General features: G+C 38.5%; 1 protein-coding gene across 1 annotated transcript in view; it reads right to left on the minus strand.

Moving 5' to 3' along the window:
* Window positions 1–24538, minus strand: part of CAB39 (calcium binding protein 39) — an 87988-nt gene that overhangs the window by 47993 nt on the left and 15457 nt on the right. Inside the window, exon 2 of the mRNA XM_059167778.1 lies at window positions 4520–4675. Coding sequence (XP_059023761.1) covers window positions 4520–4633 — 114 coding nt within the window. The 5' untranslated portion in view covers window positions 4634–4675. The remainder of the gene's footprint in view (window positions 1–4519; window positions 4676–24538) is intronic.

Raw genomic sequence — 24538 nt, forward strand, 5'->3', positions numbered from 1 at the left:
ACAGGCCTAGACAAGGATTTGCCCTGTAGAACTTAGTTCAGACCCTTGTAAGGACTCTGACTTTTACTCTAAGGAAAATATTATTTGACTCATGTTTTGAAAGAACCACTATGCTTGTAGGGAGGCAAGAGAGACCAGTTAAAAGGATACTGTAGTAATCCAGAGCAGAGATAATGGTAGGCCAGACCAAAGTGGTACCTAGCAAAATGGGAGACGTGGTTAGATTCTGGCTTTTTAAATTTTCTTTCCCCCAAATAAAGTGAATGGATTTGCTTCATGAACTGGATGTGGGAAATGTGAAAGGAGTCATGCATGATGCAAGACTCTTGGCCTGAAAAACAAGAAGGACCGAGTTTTATTAACTATGGTTGGAAAGACTGTGAGTGGATGGTGAAGTGTTTTGCTTCAAAATAAAGTAGAATTTATATTCCTTCAATCCTGCCACAACTTTGTAGCTATTTTTTTACTTTTCTAGAACTTAAGAAAATTTTTTAAATTACAAAAATCTTACTGGCATTTAAATTAAATTGCTTTAAGCTTAAAAATTAATTTTAGAAGAAATGGCATCTTAACTGTATGCCAGCTGATAACATGGACCAGGTATTCTTTGGTGCCTCTAAATAAGGTTTTATAGTTTTCTACATATAGGTTCTTCATACTTCCTGATTAAAGTATTCCCAGACATCTTATACTTTTTTGTTGCTATTGTAAATGAGGTACTTTCTTAAAATATAACAATTTCTAAATAGTTCTGATTGGCATTTAGGGGTGCTATGAATTCTCTATCAATTTAGCTGCCCTGGTGAACTCTCACTTTCAAATTGGTTTACTTGTGTTTTACACAGATATACGAATATCTCAACAATGTAATTTTCCCTGTTTATTGGGAGTAGATTTATGTTTATTTCTAAACAATTTCTTTATATACTGGCTGAATTTCCAGAACAATGCTAACTAAGTCATAGCTAGCATGATTTTATTGGGACTACCTTCAAGTTTTCAGTCTGAAGTGTGAAGTCTAAGTTGTTTCTCATGGTTTTTAACGAGTGATGAGATTTTCATCTTTTCATTGTTTTTAGGTCTCAGTTCCCTCTTCACCATTTGCAGCAGTTGCTACTTTCTTTTGAAGCTTGATTAACAAGGTGAGTCAGAAAATTCATGGTCCTCCTCCCTCTTCTTAATCTATTTCAGAGTAAATAATTTACATGGATTGCCTTTCAGAATTGTTCTTTTCCTCTGAAATGAAATTTTTCATAAATTCAACTATTTTTCTTTGCTTTGTTTATCCTAATAGCAGGAAGTCTATTTTTGCTAAGGTTTAAAGCAGCAGTTCACCTCAGTGTTACTGACATTTTGGGCCAGATAATTCCTGGTTGTGGGGGCTGCCCCATGCTTAGCACATGTCTGGCCTTTTTACTAATTAGATGCCAGTGGCAATCCTCCCTCCAGTGTTAAAACCGATAATGTCTCTAGACATTGCCAAATGTCCCATAAAGGGGAAAATTGCCCCTGGCTGAAAACCACTGATTTAGTAAAGTAGATGATATGAATTCTAATAGATAGAGAGAGTGAGAGAGTGTGTGTGAGCGAGTGAGAGAGAGCATTGAGAGAGCAGGGCTTGATCCCCAGAGATCATGACTTGAGCCGAAACCAAGAGTTGGACGTTTAACTGACTGAGCCATCCAGGCAGTCTTAAACTTGTTTTCTATAATTACAGAACTCATCTCCAATGCCACCTCCTCAAGGAAGCTTCCTCACATACCCCATCTAAATTAGGATACTCCCCCTACCTGATGCAACTGACCTACACACACATACACCTTCCATTAGCCACCACAGATTTCAAAGTGTAGACCTCTAGGGACCCTTAAGACCCTCTCAAGGGAACCATGAGGTCAAAATTATTTTCAATCAATACCAACACATTATTTGCCTTTTTCTGTTATACTGCCATTTGCACTGATAGCAATGACCTCCGAGACTGAGTCAAGACATGGACAGCAAACTGTACTAGCTATCACTGTAATCTATATTATCATGCACTCAGTTAACAAAAACAAACAAACAAACAAAAAAAAGTCAGTTTCACTTAAGAATGTCAGGAGGAAGCAGGAACAAAATATTCATTTTATTAAATTTTGATCTTTGAGTACACATATGTCTTTTTAACATTGGTGTGATAAATGGGGAGCATGCATAAACACCTTCTGACCCTTCCGGAAGTGTAACTGGCTGTCTTAAGGAAACATACTTGTACAATTGTTGAGCTATGAGCTGAACAAGCCACTTTTTTAATGGAAAATCATTTTTACTTAAAAGAAAACTGACATATCATTCAGGCTTGGACATCTGGCAGGTATTTTCTTGAAAATCAATGAAGTAAACCTGTCACTTTTAGAAGAAACACCCAACAGTATTTGTTACCAAATCTAAATTTTGAATACAAACTGCAGATCACTTCCCAATACGTAAGACTTTTCTGTGTGTTAGCATTTGGAAGATATGTGTCTATGTCAGTTATCTAATACTTTCTAAATGATCAATGAATGTTACAAAATCATACATGGATAAAAGATCTTTTCAAAATACAGAGTATTAGGGGAGCCTGGGTGGCTCAGTGGGTTAAAGCCTCTGCCTTCGGCTCAGGTCATGATCCCAGGGTCCTGGGATTGAGCCCCGCATCAGGCTCTCTGCTCAGCAGGGAGCCTGCTTCCTCCTCTCTCTCTCTCTCTCTCTGCCTGCCTCTCTGCCTACTTGTGATCTCTGCCTGACAAATAAATAAATAAATAAAATCTTTATTTATTTATTACTTATAAATAAATAAATAAAATCTTTAAAAAAAAAAGATCTTTTCAAAATACAGAGTATGAAAAGTATATTCACAATACTTTCAGGTTCTATTACAACCAAGGAACTATCAATTGTTGAATTTTGGTTTGGTATAAAAAAAATTCAAAATTATTTGAAAGCCTTTTCTTAAAATATACCTCCTTTTCCTACCTATACATCTGTATGAGTCCAGATTTTCTTTATGTATTTCAACCAAAATAACTAACACATGACAGCAGACTGAATGCAAACACAAATATGAGAATCTAGCTGTCATCTGTTACACCAGACCTTTTGTCTTTTAAGTTTTATCATATCATTAACATTTATCAATATCTTGTGATGAGAATGTGAGAGACTAAAATTTCCAGGGAAGATCTAACTGAATAGCCTGTAACAAATCTTAATCCCATGAGTATGAACTTTTCTTCACAAGAAAAAGAGAATGTAAACCAGAGCCTTGGACTTAAAAAAGATGTTAAGCAGTCGAATATTCAACAACCCAAGACAGGAAACAACCTTCTAAAAAAACAACAGGGTGGTAAATGTCATTCCAATGAGTGATGAAATACTCATTCAAATAATAGTAGGGAGTCCCAGCCCATGGGAGTTAGGTACTGTGGAGGGCATAAGTGGACCAGAGATAACACATGGGTCAAAGAGCCCATGTTCTAATAAGGGAGACAAAAATCTGACACAAACAAAATCATGTTTAAGATGATGGCAGTGCTGGCATTTCCAAAGGAGGTGGCCAAAAGAGATAGGGGTAAGGATGAGGAAGGAAAGGGTGTACTCTGGGAAGCCATCTAGGAAAAAAGAAAGGTACAGGGTGGTTCTGAAAGATGAGTGGGTCTGAGGTAGAAATGGAGGGGGTGGATAAGACAAAGGCATTAAAAACAGTATAGCTGATTATTTGCTTTAGTTGCTCTAACAAACAGCGGCAAGCTGAGATTGTTAGAGTACACAGAATAAAGGGAAGAAGCGTTGAAAATCACCTAGAGAAGCAGAGACCAGGTCATGAAGGGTCTTGTGCGCCATGGAAGGAGTCTGCAAGGAAGGTTTAAAGTAGGGGAGATATTTTACAAAGAATACTAAGGACTAAGCTACTGCTAAGGTCCTTAAGAAAGGTCATGAGGGTCTTCATCAAGTGGGAATGGATGTCATGATCAATTCATAAATCCCTTAGGAAGCAGGGGTTAATACTATTTTGTGAAAGATCACATCTTAAAGAAGAAGGAGATAGACTGGGATGAAAGCCAAGTTTTAGGCTATGGTGACTGGGTAGAAGGAAACACTAGTCATGGATAAAGGCAACACAGAAAGGAGGAAAGGAAACCAGGAGAGGTACTGCTCCAAGACAACCACCAGTGGAAACAGTGATTTCAGGAATCAGATAAACCACTTCAATAATGAAAACAAAACAAAAACAAAAACAAAACCACCATCCCCCCAATTTAAACAAACTTGAAAACCTGAAATGAAAAACCGAGAAAAAAGTTAGAAATCAATCTATTAGATGGCAGTACAGAAGAAAGCATATGGTATTTAATCATTAGCAAATGCTACTTTAGGACTCTATTTTAAAAACTCCAAATTGGGAATTATTGATCTTTTAAAATCACCCCATAATCTGTCTTGTATTTGCTCCTAATCAAAAAATTGAAAACATAAAATAAAGCCAAATACATACCTTTTCTGCTTTTTTGTCAGATATGTCTTGCTTTTCCAGAACGGCCATGCTCTCCTTCAGGTTCTTCACAATGTCTGCTGGAGATTTGTGTGACTTCCCGAACGGGAACGGCATGGCGGCAGCGATGGATGCCTCGCTGCGCTCTGCCTGCTTTACCTGCGGACACAGAAAGGCATAGGTGAGAAAAAGTGGGGTCAAGAGAAAAAAACATGCTTTTTAAATCCTAACATGGGAAGAAAATCAGTGTTTGAGAAAGTCACTTTATGAAAGAACTTTCAAAATGAGCAGGAACTGAGAAACCCACAAATAATCAAAGGAAATGATAATGCAGAAATATCTTAGAATTACAGAACATTTTGTACTTTTCAAAATACCTTTTTATCACCTGCTCTCCTAACCACTCATTTGAGGAGGAACATGCTGGTGCTGATGAGCAGGGCAACTAGTACTGCCAGGCCCCATACTGAGCACTTTAATTCATCACCTTATGTGATCTTTTTAAACAATTCCCTGAGGGACATTACTACCATTATTAACTCCCATTTACAAGTGAACTTTAATGAGGTCAAGAAACTGACTCAAGGTACTAAACGATAAAACCAGCTCAGGTCTGTCTTGATCCAAAGTGTCCTTAGTCACTGGACTATACCTCTTATTAATAGATATCTCTATTTTACAGTTGAGGAAACCGAGGCAAAAAGCTAGGTAAGGAGCTCAGCCAAACAGCACTAGCAACAGGCTCATTCTCTTGGTCTTGGCCAGTGTTTGTTTACACTGTTTCTTCCCAAGCAACCAGTGGGCACACACCTCCTTCTCTTTAGTCAGTCATGGTCTCAGAGTTGGAGAGAATCTTGGACCGAGCCTTGAACAATCTCCAGGCAGATCCTCAAGTCCCTTAAGTAACAGTTTCAATGTGTACTCTTTCTGCCTGGATAAGACTATCTCCTATGAAGGAACTCACTGGATAAAACCCTGGGAATAATGAACTTCTGGAAGTTCTTGATTTTTTGTGGGTAGCAGAAAACAGTATTTCGACCACATAAACCACAATATTACATCATGTGAAAAGAGGACATCAACTATTCCAAGAAGTCACCATGAAAAAACAAAGTTACTAACAAGACAGACAATGGAATTAACTTGGGAACGTGTCAGAACTTATAATAACTTTTACTAGATAAACTGAAAGAAGTTAGTTCATAGACATTAAACAACCTCATATAAGATACCAAAAGGTAACATTTTTGAGAAGAACCTTACAGAGCACTTAGGTCAGTGGTTTTCAAACTGTGACTTTCAATCTCCTATATTTAACTGTCCCTGGGGCCCACTGCCCACCTCTGCCCAAGTTTTTTTTTCCCCATGTCAACACAAAATATCTCCACTGCACAGCATCATTAACACTTCTTTTGGACTTTGCCTAAGACTTTACTTGAATAAAGTATTTGAATGTTTTTTCTCTTAAGTCTGAGATACAGGGACCTGCATGTCTGTTTATAAAAACACACTTGGGGGGAAGAGCATGCAAATTAACGCTAATGTTAAGCCTACAATGAAACATGAATAAGTGTGTTATTTCTTGACAAGTTTTTTTGTTATTTTTTTTAAAGATTTTATTTATTTTTTTGACTGATAGAGATCACAAATGGGCAGAGAGGCAGGCAGGGGTGGGGTGGGGGACATGAAGCAGGCTCTCTGCTGAGCAGAGAGCCCGATGTGGGGCTCGATCCCAGGACCCTGAGATCATGACCTGAGCTGAAGGCAGAGGGTTTACCTGCTGAGCCACCCAGGTGCCCCTCTTGACATGTTTTGATATGACCTGTTCTGACCAATCTTTACACCCAAGTTATCACCTATATAACAACTTACCATCTTTCTATCAGCTTGTAAATCTGTTTGATCACAGGACCAAAGAGAACCACAGGTTCTCAAAATCCAAAGATGCATAAAATTTTATCTAAATATCTTTTCTATGACAAGAAGTTTAGATCAATTATAACTGAGTTATCCCAAATGGCTATTACATTATCTGATTACCTGACTGGGTACACAAATTATGTTCATAGGCACAGATATCCACAAATCTTGCATCACTCTCTCCCATTACTTTTTTTTTTTTTTTTGAGGGGTTAATGCAGATTGCTTTTTCATAAACACAGTGAATTCACAATCACAACAAATCCTCTGAAAATACAATCTTTCCTATTTGTACTCTGCAAATAATAACAATGATGCTACAAATCAATGCTGGGTGGAGGGTAGGAATGTTTAATGGTATTTTGCAGGAAGTGTTATGGTGCTACGCAACAGAGATATTTTCAGCTCTGGCTCAATGGTTGAAGAAGTGACTTTCCAGGGCAAAGGGAGTTTTAAAAAGTTCTGCCATAAACCAAATACTCATCATAGCAGAAAGGGTACAGCTGCTGAAGAGAACCCATATAATGTGCTTCTGTGAGGGAAAAGAGGAAGCATGACACAATCATTCCTTTTAATTAATATACTATGCAGCCAATTTTGCAGAACATATAAACTAGTAAGACTGTACTCTGAGGAAATACAGTTAGTAACAAGTACCCAAAACAAGAAGTGGACACTCCTCAGCAAGATCCTTGGAGATGAAACACACTCAGGCACATGTCTGAGTTTTGGAACTGATGATCCCAAGTATGGTGATACCTGGGCGGAGAAGCAATGGTAAACAAAAAGATTAAGATGGTTAAAAGATACCTTTCAGCATAAGGACCTGCCTGCCTTTCCAGGTTCCCTCTTTTCCTTCTTTACCATCAGCAATATTTCATTACAAGTATTTGAAGGAGTTTTAGGGATTCGTAACAAGAGCCCATTGATGAAGGCCCTTCAATAATTCTGTACTGCCCTTATAATAAAATCCAAATTCCTACCACGGCCCTCCTAGGCTTTACCCATTTCCAAGTCATGGCCCAGTGCCCCGGGCTTTATCACAGAGGTCCAACCACACTGATGTTCTTTTTGTTCCCAGAATATGCCACCTACTTCCAAGCCAGAGTACCATGTTTGCAAATATGGTACAAATCTTAATTTTTAAATCTAGATGGTGGGTACCTGGATTTTCTTTGTTACTCAACTTTTCCATATGTTCAAACTATTTCTTCATACTGTTTTAAAACTGCCTAAACTACGTTTTGGACATAACTGGAGTTCATGAACAGAAATGGACAAAAACATGTAATTGAAAAATCCATTTAGCTTTCAAATACAACCAATTTCCTCCATCCCTTCAAAAAAAGGTTTTTCGGTTCATAATATATCTCAACAGGATTCTTCAGGCTGAGCCAAAATTACTAATGCAATTGGGAGAAAACCAGCCACTGTTAGCATTCTAGAGGGCTGTGGAAACCCATACACCTACAATTCTTAAACTGGAGGTAAGCTTGCTCCTGATGCTGAACTGTCCTGTATGCTGTATCGATCCCAAAGATAAAGAAGCCTTACACAGGAAATTTAACTTGAAAATTCGAGGCAATCGACTGGGGGCGGGGGGCGAGGAATAATTAAATATACTGGTTTCATATTAAAAACAACATTTATGAACTCTATGCTAAAGCTGCAGGAAAGGAGTCTGTGTGAATACCAAGCACTGTATACCCCTTTGCTTCCATGCACTGCTCTCCCTTTCTTTCTGCATTTATTTCAGACTCATCTTTACTACAACGTTGATGTCCTTCCGGGTTCCACCCTTGGCTGTGTTCTTACTCTATATTCGATTGATTTCATCTACCCGTGGTTTCTTTTTCTTTTAACTCTTATTTATTTATTTATTTGAGAATGAGAGAGAGAGAGAGCGCGCATGCACAAGTGGGAGGGAGAGAGAGAGAGAAGCTGAAGTAGATGGGTGCAGAACGCGGAGCTGGATATGGGGCTCAATTCCATGACCGTGAGATCATGACCTGAGCTGAAACCAAGAGTCAGATGCGTGACCAACTGAGCCACCCAGGCACCCCTACCTATGGTTTCAGTAACCTGAAATCCATCTTGTTCCCCAACCAACTGGCCTACATTTCCTAGTACTGCTTTCTATAAATGTCCTCCAGGCAACTCAAAACTCATCCCCAAGCCCTACTTCTTTTTTTAAGTTCCCCTTCATGGCAAATGAATTCTTTCATCTAGTCCCAAACCCTGGTCATCATACTCGATTCTTTCTAGTTGCTAGCTCTTCCATATATAATCAGTTCACAGTTTCAGTCAATTCTATTTTCTCAATCTCTCTATTCTCAATTTCTCAATCTCTACAGACACCAAATGCAGAACTTCATTATCCTCCACGTAGGGCAGTGGTTATAAATGGGGCCAATATCACCCTTAGGGGATGCTCTGGGAAATCTGGTTCACATAATGACTAGGATCACTGAAATCACCAAGAAATTAAAAACAAAAACAAAAACCACTTTTTTTTTTTTTAAAGATTTTATTTATTTGACAGAGATCACAAGTAGGCAGAGAGGTAGGCGGAGAGAGAGGAGGAAGCAGGCCCCCAGCTGAGCAGAGAGCCCGATGCAGGGCTCGAACCCAGGACCCTGGGATCATGACCTGAGCCAAAGGCAGAGGCTTAACCCACTGAGCCACCCAGGTGCCCCCAAAAACACTTTTTGTGCTTTTGTTCACATAAGCAAAGCTTCTATATCTTTGGGGGTTGGGGGGGGAGTTGGGGTGGGGGTCAGAATAATGAAAGTCTTTGTATCTACTGCTACACCTACGTGTATCACTGAGAGTTAAACTTCTACTTTTTAAAGAAATGGTGACATTATTCATTATGCAAAATTCAAATATTAAAGGATGACTCAAGGTAGACCATGAAAGTCACCAGCACAGCCTATAGAGACAATGGGTATGAACAATTCGGTATACATTCTCCTTTTCATTACTTGCTCTGTATCTGTGGTCTTTTGTACTGAAAGTCTACTCTCTTCAAAACAGATGGAGACCAGGGGTGCCCGGGTGGCTCAGTTGGTTGGGCAGCTGCCTTCAGCTTGGGTCATGATTCCAGTGTCCTAGGATCGAGCCCCACATCGGGCTCCCTGCTCAGCGGAGAGCCTGCTTCTCGCTCTCCCCCTCTCCCTGACACTCTCCTTACTTGTGCTCTCTCTCTAACTCTCTGTCAAATAAATAAAATATTAAAAAAAAAAAAAAAACAGATGGAGACCAGATGATACTAGAAATGGTCACTTAATATCTCCTAAGAGCGTAAGGCTCCACCTCAAAAAGTGCTTAAGAACATACAGAACACCTACGAGGAAAATAAAAGTCTAACATTGTTAGAGTGAGTACTGCAAGGCATTGCCCTCCTTAGGCATCTGACTGCTTCTGGCTTGTGTGACCCCCTCTTAACTGTAACTAATTCTATTCACCTATGAACTGATAAATACAGAAAAGTAGTCAAGTGGTCCATAGGACATGCAGCCATTCACATAGTGACTGCGCACTCACTATACGCCACAAACTAAAGGCATCAGGGGCACCTGCTCTGAGGAAGACAACACTCCCATGTGCACGGATATGGGTGTATGTGTGTAGGGACAAAAAGGAAAAGTGCTGAATGACGACACATTCCTAGGCTGTTGAGTTCACAGGAATCTATACTAACCTGTTAGATCTGACTCATAAACTTGGTGGTAAAAGCAAAAACTGCAAACAAACAAAAACCCCACACACAGTAAGATGATTGCTACAAACACTGTTAAAGTACCTTAATTAAGCAGTCATGGAAAGTGTGAAATGTTGTACACACCTGAACCCATTTTTAGATAGCCAGTTCTGAGGCCTAATGTCCTGCTTCTAGGGCTCATGTTCCTTAATTCAAACAAATACTGAATATCTACAACATGCCAGATGTCGTGCTAGGTGCCAGACCATCCATACAGTTGTGCGGTGCAATCATATAAAGCACAGTGGTTAATTACACGGCTTTAAAGATAACCTGCGTTCAAATCCTGATTTCACCGTGCTTTAGCTTACTCAGACTTTTCTAAGCCCCTTTTCCTCACCTCTAAAATGAGAAAAACAATAGCTACCTCAAAACTTAGCATAAGCATTAAATTACATGTGTTTAAATGTGCTTAGCGCACCATCTGCATTTGGTCAAATCTGAATAAACAGTAATAAAGGATAGTTACGCAGGCTTTTTTTTTTTCCTTCTAAAATCTGATTTGTGACTATTTCCACAATGAAAAATGAGAAAAAAAAAAAAAAGAGAGAGACTATTCACAGACTGGATAACAAAATTAATGATCTTATTTTTCTTTTTAAACTTGCATCTTAAAAGTTTTGATTCAGCTTCTGGAGGAACAGGATACATGCCCTTCTCAGCTGTAAATAAGATGTAATGACTTAGCTCCATTAAAATAAACTATCAATAGCTTGAAGAAGCAATTGAACCTTTGGTTAATGAACAAAGCCACCAAATACATACCTCATCATTAACTATGTCAAAACCAAAATTAAGTGCCCAAGAGATACAAGACTTTGGAGTGTCTTTTGCAATTAATATACCCTGACTAGACTTCCAGGGGCTAAGGATGTTCAACACTGGACACTATGCAGGAGTCAAACTGCCACTCTTGCATAGCCTAGATGGTAAACCAGAGAGCTGTAGTAGTAGTAACAGTGGCAGTATTTAAAATAAGGTCTCTCATATGATTACATAATGATTACAAAGCAGTGTTCACTCCTCTGTTCAATACCTCCCGCTAATGACTTCCCATTTCATTCAGAATAAAATCCAAACTCCTAACCAAGGCTCGTAAAGCTCCCTGTGATCCATTCCTCTGTTCTCATCTCTTGTGCTCTAGACTTGAGGCACACTCTCTGGCTTGAATTCCCGGGCCAGGCCTAACACATTCCCCATACTGTTTATGAAGAGCTCTTAGCTCAAATCACCACCGCTCTCTCCCTCATTTTACTCACACTTCTACTCAAATGACACCCTATCAATAGGGCCTTCCCAGACCACTGTTTCCAAAATAGCACCTCTGCCCTGCTCTCATCTCCTTATCTTCTTCATTGCTCTCTCAGCACTTATCACCATAAACTGACATGTTTATCTGCTCCTTTCTGTTAAAAAGTCCTATGAAAACAAAGACCTTATTGGTTTCACTCATTCATTGTTATAGACCCAGAAACTGGAAGAGTTCCTGGTACATACCTTGAAATATCTGTAGAATGAATGAACTACTTCTTTTGATCCTCAAGGAAAGAGTGGAACTCTTTTGATCCTTCATTCCTAACAGAAGTTTTATTTTTTTCTGTTCTATAGGCAAATAAACTAAGGCTCAAAAATACTGGATAATTTGGGGGCACCTGGGTGGCTCATTGGTTAAGCCTCTGCCTTTGGCTCAGGTTATGATCTCAGGGTTTTGGGATCAAGCCCCGCATTGGGCTCTCTGCTCGGCAGGGCGCCTGCTTCACCCCCTCTCTCTCTGCCTGCCTCTCTGCCTATTGTGATCTCGCTGTCAAATTAAAAAAAAAAAAAAATACTGGATAATTTGTTCAAATATCATGAAGCTAGTTAGTAAAGTGGAAGGGCTGGGACTTCAAACAACTATGCACTATCAGGTTACCAGTATCTTTCATATTATAATGAGTGTTTATTACATAGCAGTAGGCTTAAAAAATGTTTCTCTCTGCTCCTTTAATCTGCTTCTTTAAGATTTATGTGCCAGGATGGCAAATGAATTATTATTTTCGAAAGTGGAAAATGGGGAAAACAACAAAAATCTTCAGTAAATATAACTGAACACTGTAAAGTCATCTAAAATAAATGCTTCTGAAGACTTCTATGGAAATGAAAAAATGCCCACAATTCTTCCCCCCTGAAAATATTTTAGATATAAAAGTGCAAATATATATACATATTGTGTATGTGTATAAAACAATCCCATGTGTGATCTACATGTGCAGATACATATACTAAGAGAAAGAAATATCAAAGATTAGTAACAGGTAGTGAGAATATGAGTTGTATACTAAATTTTTAAGGTTAAGTATTTATAATGTGCATGTAATACTTTTTTTTCTTGATAAAAGTGTTTTTTTTTTTAATTTTATTAAAAAGCAGGCTGCAGAGGCAGAGAAGCAGGCTCCCTGCTGAGCAAGGAGCCCGATGTGGAACTCCATCCCAGGACCCTGGGATCACGAACTGAGCAGAAGGCAGCGGCCTGACTGAGCCACCCAGGTGTTCCAAAAGTGCCATTTTTAAAAATTAATACAAGCTCAGTCCTTGTAAGAGGAACCAGGTCTCCACGAAGGCACAGGAAATACACAAACAAGATGAACTTGGGACATGTTAATTACTTCAGGAAGCAAAGATGAATGGGTTCGTGACAAAAAAGACACAGGAGTCAATCTGAAAGGCTCTCATAGACCTAAAAAGATATAATTTGGGCATTAAAAAAAATGACCACAGGACGCCTGGGTGGCTCAGTTGGTTGGACGACTGCCTTTGGCTCAGGTCATGATCCCGGAGTCCCGGGATCGAGTCCCGCATCGGGCTCCCAGCTCCATGGGGAGTCTGCTTCTCCCTCTGACCTTCTCCTTGCTCATGCTCTCTCTCTTACTGTCTCTCTCTCAAATGAATAAATAAAATCTTAAAAAAAAAAATGACCACAATGAATTGACACACAAACATCTGAATATATATAATATATAAATTATTACATATTTAATATAGTTAATATAAGTAAAACATTAAAATCCATGAAAACTATAGTACTAAAAAAATCCATTGGTCACCTTGCAGTTTGTGAGAGCAACAAATCACTATCCCCAAAACTGGTAAATAAAAGAAGGGGAACAGCACATTTATCCTGTCTTCTCTGAGACAGGACGTGTCTGAGGGTAACCAAATAGGTGACAAGGAAAAGTACTTTCTAGAAAATTCACACAGCTAATAAACATTAAGAAAAACAGAAAATTGCCATTTTGTAATCCCTGATGAATCTAGGATCTAGGCAACAATCATCAGTGATGATCGTTAAAATCCTAGATGAAAGGGTGATGGAGAACTTCAGTGGAAACACTGGAGCTGAAAATTTGGAAGACACTGGTCTATTGCTAAAAATAGGACAGCCAGACATCAATCTGTCTCACAACATAATGCAATAGGAAACACAAAGCTTCATCATCTATAAGTATTTGATCTCCTTTTCCCCGACTATAAAACAAAAATTCTGAATCTAATCAAGTTTCTAGAGCCCAGTCCACAGGAAACTGGGGATAAACAACAATTTAAACAACATCACTGGAAGCAGTAAGTCAAGCCCAGAACAAGGGACAAGTCAATTAACTGGGTTTCTCCAACAGATGAAACAGCACAAGGCAGGGTGGGGAGCAGAGAATATTAAGAGACTCACAAGACACAGTCAAATGTATGGATCTTCTATGGACCCTGATTCACATAAACCAACTGTCAAATAGGTATCCTGGCAATCAGAAAAATTATTCACTGGAGAGATAATCAAGGAATCTGTTAATTCTGTCAGGTAGTATAATGGACTATCGTAGGTAAGAAAAAAAAATGCCCTTAGTGAAACATACATGCCAAAGTACAAGTAATTTGGGATTTGCTTTAAGATATTCCAAGATATTCCACTTCAGAGTAAGGTGGGGTGGGGGAACAGATGAAACAAGGCTAGCAAATCATTAACAACTGTTGAAGCTGAAAATTCATTATACTAGATTCTATTTGTATATGCTTAAACATTTTCATAATTTAAAAAAATTAATAAAAAGTTCCTATTCTGAAGAATTGGTATGTTTCTTTTAATTGGTATGTCTATTGTGTTTTGCTTTGTCCCTTTATTTGCCAAACTGTCCAGGGTTAAATTTATGGGTAACTACAAAAGACTACCTTAATCGATGTTTCTGACATAAAACAATCCATTCTCCTCTACAGAGCCTCACAGCTCTTTTACTTCACTGTTCTAATCTACACGTGTTCACTGTGTCCACTGCAGTTCCATAAACAAACTTTTCTGTTTACGGCAGATAGGAAGAGGAAGCACATCTACAGAGGAATAAGTACATGGGCAAGTCCTTCAACAGCTGACTTACAGAGCCCCTCTTGGAAATAATTCTTGGAAAACTACTGCAATACCACCATGGGTAGCCCCTCCTTGGGAGCACCCTTCTCTACTTGTCCAACATCCGGCCCATCCCCACCCCTTGTCTAAATGCCAGCCCCTCCAGGAAGAGCCCACAGTGCAAGTTCCCTCCCTCCTCACACGGAAGCTTTTAAAACCTTGACGAAGCTGTGCTCTTGTTATTTACAAACGTATCAGCCCCGATGACTCAGGAAGCCCAGTGGGGGCAAAACTGATTATTAACCATCTTGTTACACACTTTGTACAGGACTCCAGATACACTTATTGATGGACACTGAAAAACTCTTCTCACAAACAGAGAAGGCCACAGAAATGACAGATATATAAACAAACAGGAGTTAACTTGAAAGTTTTAATTTGAAACCTAGCCAGAAAAGGGCCAGGGGCCACCACTTAAATGGTTTTGTAGGTGAAGTGAGCAGGAAATCTTAGGAAAGCACCTATAATTTACCTGTTGCTATGCACAAAGCTGGACCACTACTTGCAGAGCAACTCTAATTTGCCCATCTGTATGCTGTTTGTGCCAAGAATATAAACATGGCAAAATTCTGATTAAAGTGCGATGGATTCAGATAGTTAACCAACATGGAATACTGCTGGGTTCCCAAGACCGAGGCACAAATGGTAGAACTATCCTCTTTTGGATATTCACAACTTTTTTTGCACGGACTGATTTTATTAATTTTAAATTAGAATAAACTTAACAATACTGATCACTTATGCATTATAGTGTGATGTATATTCTCTAGTTCAGTGTCTACAGGCTTTTTTTTTAGTTTAGTCAACATGCAATGTTATGGCAGTTTCAGGTGTACAACACAGCAATACAACAGTTCTGTGTATTTTTCAAGATAAGTGTCCTCTTAATCCCCCTTCACCTGTTTCAACCTTCCCCCCCACCCCACCTCCCCTCTGGTAACCTTCTGTTAGTTCTCTAGTTCAGAACCTGTTTTTTGGTTTGTGTCTTTTTGTTTTTTAATTTGTTCACTTGCTCTGTTTCTTAAATTCCACATATGAGTGAAATCATATGGTATTTGTCCTTCTCTGACTGGCTTATTTCACTTAGCATTATACTCTCTACCTCCATCCATGTTGTTGCAAATGGCAGGATTTCATTCTTTTTTATGGCTGAATAATATTCCATTGCATATAGTTACCAAATCTTCTTTACCCATTCATCTATCTATGGATTCTTGGGCTGCTTCCATAATTTGGTTATTATAAATAATGTTGCAATAAACACAGGGATGCAAACATTCCTTCAAACTAGTGTTTTTGTATTCTTACTACGATAAACACTTTCTATCCATAAAACTATCCCTCCCACCTTCTTGAACTCCTATGGTAAATACTTCTTATACATCTTTAGATTCACAGAAAAGGCTGGCCCTGAGGTCCCATAATGAGTATGGATATCAGGATTCAAGGCAAATCTCTTGACTCCAAATTCTCTTTGCATTTATCTGTCTTTTCATCTTACATATAGATCAAGGATTACAAAAGCATACAACAAAATAGTATTAAATTATCAGAGTATCCAGAAATAAATATTCACCAAGTGACTTTTTAAGAAATACTGATTTTTAAAATTCTGATCAAACAGGCAAAAGGCAATTTCTAAGATTACTGAGTTAAATAAATGTGAAAAGATACCCCTGAATCTTCCTTACCCCCACAAAACAAAAACTGGCCCATCCTTCAGTTTCATACACTTTGGAATGGATTTTTACTGTTCATTACTGAGAACTGAAGTTCCTTTTCTATTAAACATCAGAAATGCACACATAAAGAGCTAGGCTATGAAAACTGTATACACCCTTCCAAGTTCAAACACATGCAGAGGTCTGAGTGACCATGAGCTTTTCGATCCTCTTGTTTTAAGTGAATTACAGAATGAGTACTTAATGAAATGGGCTTAGTAAAAGTAATGTTTAAAAATAATTTCAATTTTGTGTTCTTCTAAAACTGGCTTTCTGTTCATCCTTGAGAGTTTCTTTTACTCACACTAAACATGGGAATGTCAAATTATGAATGCTTATGAAATATTCTCTAATGATAATGTCCATTCTAGATTTGAGCAACAAAGTAAGAGATACACATTTATAGGAGAGGGCTTTGCTTTAGTAGCTGATTTATAGACAAAAGTTATTTTACAAAAACTTGTTTTAAACCACCAGCTTGTGTTAAAAAAAGAAAAGAAAAAGAAAAAAGCTGTGTGTTAATTTTATGAACAGGAACCTCCTGATAAATTTCACTTATTGAGAGAATCATATTACTCATGTCAAGTTTTACTGTGGTGAGTTCAGTGTGCTATGCAGTCATTATGGACTTTCAAGACTAAAGTTATGATAACTAGGTACAAGAGAATATTTCAAGCTACCTCAAATCCTTTCTGGAGCAAGGTGGGGTATATGTAAACACCCACTCCAACAGTTCTACAATTCACTTTAAAGACAGAGTTGGAAGTATTTTAACTAAACTGAACACACAGCTAAGTAACTCTTAGGAGTTAAGAAGTGTACTAACTTCACTTCTGCAGAAAAAAGTGTGCTCTTTCTATACAGATTTGCTCTTCACCCCAGCTGAAGACTGGCCCCAGGAGCAGTTTTCAAATGTCTTTTGTTGTTTAAAGGTGGTCTGCTCAGGACTAAACTACAACCTTTCAGGTGTACTGAAAGGGAATGCTCTTAAAAATGTTTTTCTTCTAGTTGTGACTAAATGAATACCAAAGTTTAAATCAGCTTAGTAATATTACAAATAAAGTTGAGTTAAAAAAAACTAAGGTCCATGTCTTCACGTTTCAACTTTCTGTATGAATACAGTTTGGCAAAACTTGGTATTTTATATCAATAATTCCATGCAAAATATACCTCTAACAATGTCTTTTAAATAATGCTTCAGAGCTGAAATTGTTGGATCAACACAGCTCTTTTCTAAGTCAGGAGGGGGTCACTGCAACACTTCCCCAAAGGACAGGCTGTTTTATAACTTCTTCAGCAAAAATACTCAGGTCACAGCTTTGGGTCTTATCTCTAATGGGTGACTGGATGTCCCCTCCCTTCTGGGCAGGATCTGCCCAGCTTTACTTTGTATTAAGGTATGAGGCCAGTTGTCCCGGGAAATCATAAAACAAGAGAAGATAAACTCCCTGTCTTCTCTCTACTAGCCAGATGCATCTGAGTCAGGACCGTCACTGAATATAAGTGTCAGTTCTTAATCTTTATCAACACAGAAGAACCGACCCCTGCTCTGAGCACCTTAGAGAGCAATTTCTCATGAAGAATGACCAGCCAACAGGCTGCTCTGGCCACAAAAAGACCATACAATATTCTGTGCAGTTGTCGATGCCAGATATTGCAGTAAAAGAAACCAAGGAGATTCTGAGTGACTCAGGTAAGGCAGCAGTCTGAGAGTCGGAACATAGAAGATTCTCAACTTGTACCAAAAGCTTACGCCAACTTACACTACCATCAACTGTGCATCAGCTAACCAACAGTAGGCTCTAGAAATCCTTTTGATTCCTGCCAATCTGTCAGATTAAAAACTGCTGTTTTCTTGATCTCCTCCTCTCCCCATACCTCGCATCCTTGCAATTCTTTTTATTTGAATTGCTGATCATTGATAGAATGTATTTTCATGCCTATTGTCCATTTCATTTCCTTAGTAAAACTGTACATCTCTACTGCTCATTAGTCTATTGGGTTTGGAGTATGTCTTCTTACTAATTTGTAGGATACTGTATAATTATCAATATCATCTCTTTGGCTGTTTTGTTTTGTTTTTTTTTTTTCCAAATATGTGTCCTACTTTGCCATTTGCATTTCAACTTCTTAAACTTAACATACAAATAATTTTCTTATAGCTTTATCTACAACCATTTTCTTTATGAAGTCCAGATTTTCTATTGGGCCTGTAACTACATGCTGAATTAAATGCGAGATTTCATATTTACAGGTATCAAACATAATTTACAATTAAACAATTAAGCCTTCTCTGAAATGATGTTCTAGAACAATCTAACAAACCTCACTAAATTATTCAACTTGACAAAGCACATCAACTTTCTTTTTTTGAGAAAGGCTACTTTATTTTATTTTATTTTTTTAGATTTTAATTTATTTATATGACAGACATAGATCACAAGTAGGCAGAGAGGCAGGCTCCCTGCAGAGCAGAGAGCACTATGTGGGGCTCAATCCCAGGACCCTGGGATCATGACTTGAGCCGAAGGCAGAGGCCTTAACGCACTGAGCCACCCAGGCACCCCAAAGCATGTCAACTTTTATATTAACGCTCCTTAGTTGTGGGGAAGCCAATCAAGAAATCCACTATAACAGGAGTTCATGACCTTACTCTAGCTAATCACCAACTAATTAAGTTATCTGGAAGGGTGGGCAGCAGAGAATACATTCTTAAATATAACTACACTAAAACGCATGTTAAGTAAGTACAATGTTAAATAAACACAAAACAATACATTTTTCAAAATTATAGGTGTATGATTTGAGAATATTTTTAAGATAAATCTATAGACATGTCTTTTATTTTTTAAAAAGATTTTATTTATTTATTTATTTATTTGACAGAGAGAGACAGTGAGAGAGGGAATACAAGCAGAGGAATCGGGAGAGGGAGAAGCAGGCTCCCCACTGAGCAGGGAGCCTGATGTAGGGCTCGATCCCAGGCCACTGGAATTATGACCTGAGCCGAAGGCAGATGCTTAACTACTGAGCCACCTAGGCCCTCCTAGACATGCCTTTTAGACATGGATTCCAACATGATGTGACCAATTTCTCGTTCCTAGACTTTACCCCAATCTAAGCAAGCCAGAGGCAAATACCAGGATTAGAAGGAAACCGACAATATGCCATCAAACCGCGGTAGCAATTTCAGTGAACATGAGGTAGGAATATCTTGCGGTAGACATGTCTCCTCCTGTCCTAAGCACTGATGCATTCAGGACTAGGCTAAAAGGAAAGTGAGAGATTCCAGTAGAAGAAACCCAAAGCTTTCCTTGAGCAGCCTAATCAGACATGTTGTTATGTAAATTACTACCACCACACGAGCCTGTGAGCTGTTAGTGTGCAAAAGACATGGATCTACCTTTAATCTTCACTGCACTGAGCATAGCTGGTAGCAAAATTCCTATACAATTTATCCAGTTTGGGTTCTGTGGCAGATAAAGATGAACTGTGGGGGAGCTGACTCAGAGGACCCCCATTATTCTCCAGGCATTCCAGCTTGTCACCGTCCTTAAGAGTGCAGTGTTTCAAACTGAACCCTATATTCCATATGTGATCTGACCTGCCAAGACTACCCATCTGTATATTTCATAAATGTACTCTCAGAGTCCAAGAGCTTTGATAGTCACATACATGGCTGCTTTTTACTGAGCAGTTTAATTGACCTAAGTCTTCTCCACCTGTTTTATAGGGAGCCACATCTTCACCCATTGTATACTTCTACATTTTGAGACATACCTGTAGGACTGAACAATTCTTCCTATTGAGGCACTTCCATCTTAGATTCAGTATACAATAGGATATTTCAAATTTTTTTCTTGAATTTTAACATTTGTTACCCAGTGTCTTATTAGCTTTCCCTACCAGATTCCTGCCAACTACGAATCTGATCAGCAAGTCACACAGGTCTTCCTTTACTCCCTACTAACAGTACAAATAATGAAGCTTTCCAATTAAAGCATGCCATCAATGTGTATTGTTTGTACAGCCATTTAAACAACCACAAGGCCACCAGGCCACCTAACTGCATTACCACTAGCAGTGACAGCTTACAGATTTCTCTGACCGTATGACACACATATATTCACACATAAAAAATAAGTATCATACACACACGTACAGTACCACCGAAGAGTACTTATCCTTACCTACTAAAATTACCATGTTACTCTTTATTCTATTTTATTCTGTCCTAGTCCGCCGTTTCCTTCCTCCCTCTTAAAATGCTAAGCTGATTTCACAAAAGAATAACAGGATGAAATCTATAGTTTGCAAAACTTCGAATCAATCTGAGGAGCTCTTTTACTAATGACAGCTAACTTACTCATGATGTTGAACTTTTCCAATTATCGTAAGGTAAAAAGATTTCATGACTAAGCTTAAGACTCAAAATTAGGGGGCGCCTGGGTGGCTCAGTGGGTTAAAGCCTCTGCTTTCGGCTCAGGTCATGGTCTCAGGGTCCTGGCATCGAGGCCTGCATCGGGCTCTCTGCTCAGCAGGGAGCCTGCTTCCTTCTCTCTCTCTCTGCCTACTTGTGATCTCTTGTCTGTCAAATAAATTAAAAAAAAAAAAAAAAAAAAGACTCAAAATTAGGAGGCGCTTGGGTGGCTCAGTGGGTTATGATCCCAGGATCCTGGAATCCAGCCCTGCATCAGGCTCTCTGCTCAGCGGGGAGCCTGCTTCCTCCTCTCTCTCTCTGCCTGCCTCTCTGCCTACTTGTGATCTGTCAAATAAATAAATAAAATCTTAAAAAAAAAAAAAGTTTCAAAATTAGTTACATACTACAAAGTCTTATTGAGAAACATCTGTAATACATGAATGATTAACTAGTTCCATAAATATGTTAATGGCCTTTTATCAATATGATGTGCCATCTTTAATTTTATCTACATTGATTCATTTACAAATGGTCTTAAGGATTTAAGAGTGACATTGTTATAGTTTTAGAATTAGTTCCAGAAAATGTGAATGTCACAACTATTTCTTTACAAATTAATACTGCATTAAGCTTGCAGTTCCATAGTGTAGTGGTTATCACGTCTGCTTTACAAATTAATACTGCATTTTAATAATACAAAAGGTCAATCAATGTCCTCATTTTAAAATGTGAAGCCATCAGTCTTCAGGCATGAAATCATATATCCATTTTTCTTCTAGTTAAATTTACTGCTCACTTTGCTGCAGGGTTGTGTAAACACAGTCCACATGATCATGGGCAAACATCATGGTTTCACTCATGTTTTAGTAAATAAGAAAAGCAAAAGCAAAAGCCAATCCTGCTCTTTTAAAAAGATGATAATTCCCTAAAAAGAATGTGTAATTAAAAACTGGAACTGTAAACAAGTGAGAAAATTGGAAACAAAGTTCAAATACTGAAAAAAAAAAAAAAAAGGCTTTTAGAAAATTATTTTTGCGTCAAGATAGATCAAAAAAGTAAAAGAAATGCTGTGGTTATACAAGGGTACACCTGAGGGTGGTGAAATAATTTTTTCTTTTTAGTTATTCTGATGAAAAAACAAGTGCCTTTTGAAAATTTACAACCTTCAGGGGCGCCTGGGTGGTTCAGTTGGTTGACTGCCTGACTCTTGATTTCAGCTCAGGTCATGATCTCAGGGTCATGGGATCGAGCCCCATGTTGGGCTCCACACTCAGCGAGGAGTCTGCTTGGGACTCTCTACCTTTCCCTCTGCCCCTCCCCGCCAACGCGTATGTGTGCTTGCGGTCTCTCTTTCAGATAAATAAAATCTTAAAAAAAAAAAAAATTAACAACCTTCAAACTTCTATCTAGAGGATCAGATATAAACCTGGAAAATCATTCTCCTTCAAGGTCCAGCACTGCTATTTCTGTTCTGGCCACACGCCCATGAAAGCACAAACATGCCACAAAACCAGCCTGAGCTGCAGCACCATAGTTGGAGATCTGAAGATGTTTCCTTTTTAAACTGCACTAAGGCCACCGTATAGTGGTATTTAGTGTAAATAGGCTTTTTCCAGCCAAAAGTATTCAGAATTACAGAATACACAGTTCCTGGGCCTTTTAGAGGTTTGTGTAAAACATTTTACTCAAAGAGGATTTCTCCTAAGGAGTCAACACATTCTTTCCACCCCTCAGCCTGTGGTACACATTTACTAGTTGTTGTTCCAGGCCTTTGAATACAACAGGGGAGACAAGGTGTACACACAGAAAGACTGTAATCTATAGAGACTAACGCATGCCACAAGACCCGTATGAAAAAGCCCAAATAAGTGATATGAGGAGCAAGTTCAGAGGAAAGGCACAGTACTGTGTGCTCAAGACCTCAGACTTAAACTTAGATCCTTCTTGAGCTGTGTTTTATAGATAGGATAAACTTGGATCAGAGTCAGAAAATGTATTACAATTGAGAGCTGGAGAGCTTCATGAGACAATCTGAATTATGGTAAGAAAACAAAAATTATTTTGTAATTTTATCAAGCTCTGGTGGGTAATAAAGTATCAAGTGAAGAGGAAGACAGAAGGTAAAAAAAAAAAAAAAAAAAACCTCACTGTAAACTCAAGGGCTGTTTACAGAATAATCACATGCCTTCTTTTATTGCCCAAAGAACATTCCACACTTGATGGAGTGGTGCTTTCCAGGTGAGTGCTGACATCACAATACAGTCACAATGGAAAACTTACTTTTTAATCTGAAATCTGTATCTAAAATACACAACAAAAACATCTTATATCCAAGGAAGTCCAAAAGTTAAGGTTTAGGTAGAGGCCCCCAAACATTCAGAAAGCACTATCTATGATGGGATGCAATTACTTAAGACCGAAAACACATTTCTTTTTACAAAAGTACTGAATGTGGGACTCCATGTTTCCTTTACTATTTCAGCAGAAGAATCTACTAACTCAAGTGAATGTGGGGACTATAATATTTGTGAAAGTGCTCTATGATCTGCAAAAAAAAAAAAAAACAACAACCCATATAGAGATTATTATTTCTACGCTGGCCTCAAGAATCTACCTTCTTGGTTTTTATTTCCCAAATGCTTGGATTATTGCTAGCCATATTGCAAAACTGTCAGAATCTTAGTGGTTCAAACAGGAAGTTAATGTTAATGAAAACAGGGCTTTCTACAAGTGTTTCTTGGCTGGGGGGGGGGGGGAGGCGGTGGGCAGAGGGTAAGCCTGCCCCAGTGGGAGACTAGCTAGTGTCAAAGACATGTCTTTATTTATGTACTTACCCTGCCCCGGGAATCATTCTCTTCACCTTTCCTTATTTTTCCTTGGTTCCTTATATGTTTGGGGTGAGGTGGGGAAGGAGGAGGGGACATAAGGGGGAAGAAAAGAGAAGGAACTATTACCCTTTTTCCATTTCGCTCAACTGGAAAGCAAGGAACATGAAAGAATAGCTAATTTTAGCATGAGGATGTGGCTTTTAACTTTACCATCATGATAAATTTGTTAAATACTGTGTGATCAATTCTCCTGTTTAGGTGAAAATAGGTGACCCTGCTAAGGGGACATTCTGTCTGGGAGAGATTACTACATCAAGTCAAACAGGGAAAAATGTATCAAGGCAATCAGCATGTATGGGGTACAGTAAAATAAGGTACTTCTATCATTTTTATTCATAGTCAAAGAATTCTTACCTGTGTAACAATGGCCCTGGCCTTCAATACTGTCTCTCAAGCAGCCCCTACTCCAGTGCACAAGGCCTATTCAGTACCTGTCATTCTGGTAAGTAAGAATAAATAAAAGTATTTCCAAGTTTATTCAACATCTTTTTCAAGCCCCTACTAAGTGTGAAGCATCGAAGACATTAAGTTCTAAATGGCTGCCTTTACAGAAAAATACTTTTTAATCAGTTATATGAAATGTATTCCATTCAACAAATATTAAAAATACCATTCATAAATTAAAATGGTTGAGCTATACATTCAAATTTCTGTTCTATATTCTACTCTATCTATTCTATTCTATCTCTTCTCAGAAATGAGAAACAACAGTAAGAATACAAGTTGGGTAAGGGCGGGGCAGGAGGGTGACAGGCAAAGGGCACAAGGTAAATGTTAACAAACTACAAATGATGAGAAACTAAAATGCCACCCAATCAAATACTGGTACTTTAGACTAAAAGCAGATTAACAAAGCAGAACATTCCACCCTTGGGTAG

The sequence above is a fragment of the Mustela lutreola genome, chromosome 3 (genome assembly GCF_030435805.1).
Source record: "Mustela lutreola isolate mMusLut2 chromosome 3, mMusLut2.pri, whole genome shotgun sequence".
Lineage (NCBI taxonomy): Eukaryota > Metazoa > Chordata > Mammalia > Carnivora > Mustelidae > Mustela > Mustela lutreola.